General features: G+C 36.9%; 1 protein-coding gene across 1 annotated transcript; it reads right to left on the bottom strand.

Moving 5' to 3' along the window:
• Window positions 1–338: 338 nt before the first annotated feature.
• Window positions 339–1,256, bottom strand: LOC139889368 (uncharacterized). Its single transcript, XM_071872327.1, has 3 exons — window positions 1,242–1,256; window positions 744–1,128; window positions 339–661 (listed from the first exon to the last, which is right to left on the bottom strand). The coding sequence occupies exons 1-3, from the start codon at window positions 1,254–1,256 to the stop codon at window positions 339–341; spliced, it is 723 nt and encodes a 240-aa protein (XP_071728428.1).
• Window positions 1,257–6,238: the final 4,982 nt, after the last annotated feature.

Below are 6,238 nucleotides of genomic sequence, written 5' to 3'. Positions count from 1 at the left end.
TAAAAAATACAATAAAAATAATCATCTTTGGGATCCTCATCATCTTCTTCTTCTTCCTCCTCGGGATTATGAGAAGGTCTCGCCTCTTGATTATTTGAAGGTCCCATGGCTAGATGTTTTCGAACACGATAATTAGGTGGAAGGTTCCAAATGTGTTCGATAAGCATATCTCGTAGTAGGTGATGTGTACCCAAATCATGTATTTCGTAACTTCTAAATCAACTCTCTCTTCAATTGTACTTGGCGAACGACGAATCGGGCGATAATCTTCCTCGAGTGGACACATTGCACGATCGTTATCTTCTATAATCATATTGTGTAAAACGACACAAGTGTACCTAATACGACGGGTTTTTTTGCTTGTAAAACAGTTTTACCAGATTTTTGATTATTGCAAAACGACCTTGTAAGACACCGAATGCTCGTTCAGTATCTTTTCTTGCCGATTCTTGATATTTTTTGAATTTTGAGGACTTTGGGTTAGGCGTAATTATAAAAGATTTAACTATTGTTGCCCAATCGGGGTAAATTCCATCGCCCAAATAATAATCTTTGTTAAAGTTATACCCATGTACCATAAAATTACTATGTGGAGCTCTATCTTGTTTCAAACTATCAAATTTATCGGATAGATTTAATACATTGACGTCATTGTTCGAACCTGCGGGGCCAAAAAAGCATGCCAAGTTCACAAATCGTAAGAAGCCACTACTTCTAGCATAATACTGGGCAACCTTTGTCACCTCGAGTATATGTCCTTTCCAAGCAGTAGGACATTTTTTTCAACCCTAATGCATACAATCTTCCTAACATCCCCGAAAAACCATATAGTTCTTGATGTTTAGATATCAAGCGTTGCACATCGTGTGCATTCGATTTTTGCCCATAAATCGAAGCATAAAATGTAAACACACATTTACAAAAATTATCCGAACAATCATAACAGCTTTGTTTAGCCATATGTAAATACTCGTCAAATAAATCGGGTGCATTACCGTATGCTAATTGTTGTATAAGCGATGTCCATTTTTGAAAAACATTGAATCCAAGTAAACCGATAGCATCACGTTTTTTATGAATATAAGTAAAATGAGGTGGAACAGGTTCTTGAGGGTAATTAATTATAACCTGACAAATGCAGATAAATAGTAACTTGCTCATTCTAAATCTTCTACGGATTTTATTCACGGGAAAAATGGGTGTGTCGAAAAAATAATTATCCCACAACCTTTTCGCGGTACCTTGCCGATATCCATAAAAATACCTTCTTTGTGCACTTAGTATTGGTCTGCGATTTTCGACTTCATCATCAAGTACTTGATCCAAATATCAATTAACTCAAGTGCACCAATATAATCATAACTATTAGATAATGCGTTAATTTCTTCCGCTTCATTGTTACGATTACGGTTGCGATTACGACTCATCTTTTTATAGAATATTTGAAGTTAGAGAGAAAGATATGAAGTAATGAAGTTTATGTGTGTAAAAATGAAAGAAAAATGCATATATTTATAGATTAATTAAATAGGTTTAAACAAGAAAAAATTAAAACTATTCGTTGCAAAAAGCAAACAACTAGTTTTCACTCAAATTCTCCGTGCTCGATCATGTCTTAAAATAAAAGATGCATGTGAGTACCATGCTCGGGAGGGTGTTGAGAATGGCATCCTGGCTATCGCCACTGTGCCTGGGCGACGAGATGGGCGACCCAGAACGATATCGCGTAGGAAACTTCTTAAAAGAAATGTGTAAAAGTGTGTGCTTTTTTGTAAACATTGTTCGTTATGTATTCTTGTCTCTCTCATCCGGCTTTATTAATTTCACTTTTTATCTTCTATATTGTCTTATCTTTCCAAATTTTAGCTAGATTTATATAACATTAGAAATTCATTGCTCTGCCTTTGATACTAACATTAATGATATATTTCCTCAGGATATATTCCGATCACTGCGTAAACTAACACCCCCCATGTGTTATATCCATGCTTTATCCATATTATGTTGACAGTTTACCCATTTGATTCACCTTACAGCATAAAAATGGGAGGATAAGCTTTTTACAAAATGTAATCAAGGTTATAAAAAGTTACGGTCATGTAGCTATTGTTTGATCATAAAAATGGGAGGATAAGCTTTTTACAAAATGTAAACACAACCCACAATATAATCTCATTGTTACCTTTTACATTTCTCAACTCATTGTTTGATCATTGTAATGCAATGTCATGCAGCGGGATCGCTTTAAACTAATTCGAAATGATCCTCCACACTTGCTTCGCCACTTCGATGTTTAATAAATGTGAGGAACTAATCTTATAAAGTGGCCGGTAATATGTGTTAGAATAAAGCACAAAAGTCAACAACGGTCAAATTACCATTTAAGGTAATTTAACCTTAGGATCAGAAGATGCACACTTCATCACTTCCTATTAGAGACAAGTCACAAGATCACACTAACAGCCAAGTTAACGGGTCAACTGCAGCCTGCACTTCCACTTTTGTAAAGGGGGTTCCAAAAGTCTAAATGGAGCCATCCCTAAAGTAGAAAGAGCCGTTGCACATCTTTGTATATATAACCTTAGCTGTATAATCTCATTATCTTATTTTTTTTTTTATAAAAATTAATCAATAATCAATACAAAGATCAGATTAACACTTCAGATTATCTTTTTTATCTTTTGAAACATGGTATCAGAGCGAGTGTACTGATTCTGAATCATAGTAACACTTCAATGGCTCAATCATCTACCATTAACAAAGCCACCATGTCTAAAATCGACGGTAGCTCAAAATTGAACCGAGCTGCCATGTCAATTTTAGACGGTAGCAAGTTCAATAGCCCACAAGATGGAAGAACTTACCTGGACGCTTTATGTCAAAAACCTCCTTGTAGTGAATCAAGGGCTGCCACCACCGACCACCATAGACCACCACAACCTCTGAGGTGTGTTTATTGCGGAATGCAAGAACACACAGTAATTAACTGTTTTAAGCTTATTGGGTACCCCAATTGGTGGCACAAACAACAACGTGGCGGAGCTATGATGGCAGAGGCAACCGGCGTCAATCATAAAGTCACCGGCAGCAACGACACCACAAGAGGTAAAAATCTATCCTTTAATTCCTGGTCTTTGCTAGGATCGACCAAAAGGGTGAAAGGGATAAATCCCTTAAACCCTAATTTGAAACTTCCTATCGATCCATCAGTCAAAAATCCCTATTCCTTGCAAAAACCGACAAAAAGGGTGGAAGGGATAAATCCCTTAAACCCTAATTTGAAACTTCCGATTGATGAGAGGAACCAGAATCGTTTTTATTGTCTGCAATTTCTAGATGAGATTGTAGAAGAAAGCATAAATGGAACAAGCCCCAAAGATGAAAAGGCTGTATCTGGTTATCATGCGTGTACAGTAAAAAGAAAGAGAGAGAGGTTAATAAATAAAAGAAGTAAACCAACCCTTTTTTGCAAAAGTCACGGATGGTTTTTAAATAAAGGAAAAAAGAATTCTTTAATAAATAAAAAAAAGAAAAAGGATGGTGTGGACTTGCAACAAGTGGGCTTGAAAACAAGTGGGTTTGGTAAAAATAATATGAATGGGCTTATAAATACAAACAATTTGACCAAAAATATTCAAGCCGAGACCCAAGACTTTTGTAAACCAGCCCAAAACACTATTTTTAAAAATCTAATCAAGAGCTCGGGTTATACCGGAAAAGCTAATATGATTTCAAACAACGAAAAGAGTAATGAATGGATTTTTGATTGTGGTGCTACGCACACCATGAGTTTTGAAAAATCCGACTTTTGTTCCGAATCAAATCCTCGGGTTAATAAAATCCAAACGGCCAATGGAGGAGTTGTACAAGTTGAAGGGGGTGGTAGAATTGAAATTACTCCAACAATGAAATTGTCTAATTGTTTATATATTCCAACGCTGTCTCATAAACTTTTATCCGTTAGCCACGTTACAAAAGAATTAAATTGTTCAGTTTTATTACACCCCACTTTCTGTATCCTTCAAGATATCAGGACTGGGGTGATTATTGGACGTGGTACTGAACGGGGCGGGTTGTACTATGTGAACGAAGTAACCCAACAAGGTACCGTGGTGCTTGCTCATGGGATACCTACGAGGGAAGCTTGGTTGTGGCATAGAAGGTTGGGTCACCCTTCTGCCGGATACTTACATGCTTTATTCCCTAGTCTTTTTAAATCCAATATTAATTTAAACTGTGAGACTTGTATTTTGGCCAAAAGCCATCGAAATACTTTTAAACCTAGTAATACAAGGAAAGATATACCGTTTGCTTTAATCCATTTGGATGTATGGGGTCCTGCACCGGTCATTGGGGGGAAAAACTTCCGATATTTTGTTCTATTTATTGATGACCATTCTCGCATGACTTGGATTTATTTTCTCACCCACAAATCAGAAGTTTTTGAGAAATTTTCTCACTTTTATAAAATGGTACAAACCCAATCTAATAAAAACATACAAATGTTAAGGTCCGATAATGGGGGTGAGTTTGTAAACTCATCAATGAAACTTTTCTGCGAAAATAATGGGATTATTCATCAAACCTCGTGCGCTCATACTCCCGAGCAAAATGGCATAGCCGAACGTAAAAATTGACTACTTTTAGAAATGACAAGAGCTTTATTAATTGAATCCAAGGCTCCGAAAAGTTTTTGGCCCGAAGCCCTTGCTTCCGCTACCTATCTTATCAACCGTTTACCTACTAAGGTTTTGGGCACAAAAACCCCTAGAGATACGCTTTCCCAATTCCATACCCTTCCGACCTCATTTAGCATTGAACCTCGAATATTTGGATGCTCGGTCTTCGTTCATATTCCGAAACATGAGCGTACCAAACTAGATCCATGTGCGGAAAAATGTGTCATGGTTGGTTATGGAATAAACCAAAAAGGATATCGGTGTTACAGTCCCAAAAGGCGTCATGTTTTTACCACAATGAACTGTGACTTTGTCGAAACCGAATATTATTATGATACCCAACTTACGAGCGAGGGGGAGAAAAAGGATGATGACACTCTAAGTTGGATACAGAGAACACCTAACACTGATAATATCCAAATTCCAACACCAAATCCAAATTCCGAAAGTCTAAATCCCGACAATATCCAAAATCCAAATCCCGATAATATCCAAATAGAAACACCAAATCCCGAAACACCAAATCCCGAAACACTAAATCTCGAAACATCAACACAAGATTCCGAACCTCCTGAAACCTCCTCGAACAATGAACATCAAACCCATGAGGAACAAAATGACACTAATTCCGATGAAACCACCCAACGATATGTCCTACCTCAAAGAGTCAATAGAGGTGTCCCACCTAAACGATACTCACCAGAAAAAGAAGCGCAAAGGTCACGGTATCCTATGGCTAATATTGCACAAGGAAACCTATCCAGTGAAGCACAAAAATTCAACTCTGCTTTATATTCTGAAGAAATCCCAGCGAGTGTTGATCAAGCCATGAAATCTGAAAAATGGAAGAAGGCCATGGAAGAAGAAATGGAAGCACTCCAGAAAAGTGACACATGGGAAAAATGTGTCATTCCTCAAGGAAAGAAACCAGTAGGGAATCGATGGGTGTTTACTATAAAATACAAACCAGATGGTACCATTGAAAGATACAAAGGCCGGCTAGTTGCCAAGGGATATACTCAAAAATATGGAATAGATTATTCCGAGACTTTCTCTCCAGTTGCGAAGATTGATACCATCAGGGTTCTTTTCTCAGTTGCTGCAAATGAAGAATGGCCACTTCACCAATTTGATGTGAAGAATGCCTTTCTACATGGTGAATTAAAAGAAGAAGTCTATATGGAAGCTCCTCCAGGATTCTCCGGAAACTTCAAAAATGGGGAAGCTTGTCGACTTAAGAAATCTTTATATGGGTTAAAACAATCCCCACGGGCCTGGTTTGGGAGATTTACTTTATTTATGAAAAAATATGATTTCAAACAAAGTAACTCGGATCATACTCTCTTTTTTAAACGAAAAGGAAATTTAATTACATGCTTAATCATTTATGTTGATGATATGATAATAACAGGAAATGATAAAGAGGAAATTTCTAACTTAAAAATAAACTTGTTTAAAGAATTTGAAATGAAAGACTTGGGCAGACTTAAATATTTTTTGGGGATTGAGGTGTTACGGTCGCAACAGGGAATATTTATCTGTCAAAAGAAGTATGTTCT

The sequence above is a fragment of the Rutidosis leptorrhynchoides genome, chromosome 2, assembly GCF_046630445.1.
Source record: "Rutidosis leptorrhynchoides isolate AG116_Rl617_1_P2 chromosome 2, CSIRO_AGI_Rlap_v1, whole genome shotgun sequence".
Taxonomy (NCBI): Eukaryota; Viridiplantae; Streptophyta; class Magnoliopsida; order Asterales; family Asteraceae; genus Rutidosis; species Rutidosis leptorrhynchoides.
The sequence above is the reverse complement of the archived record's forward strand: the minus strand, read 5'-3'. Positions and strand labels throughout refer to the sequence as shown.

Bases quoted from the DNA above. Each gene is read 5' to 3' on its own strand.
- LOC139889368 (XM_071872327.1), bottom strand. The intron at 662-743 runs GTGACAAAGGTT...TTGGCCCCGCAG, and splicing joins GGAAAGGACATATACTCGAG to GTTCGAACAATGACGTCAAT.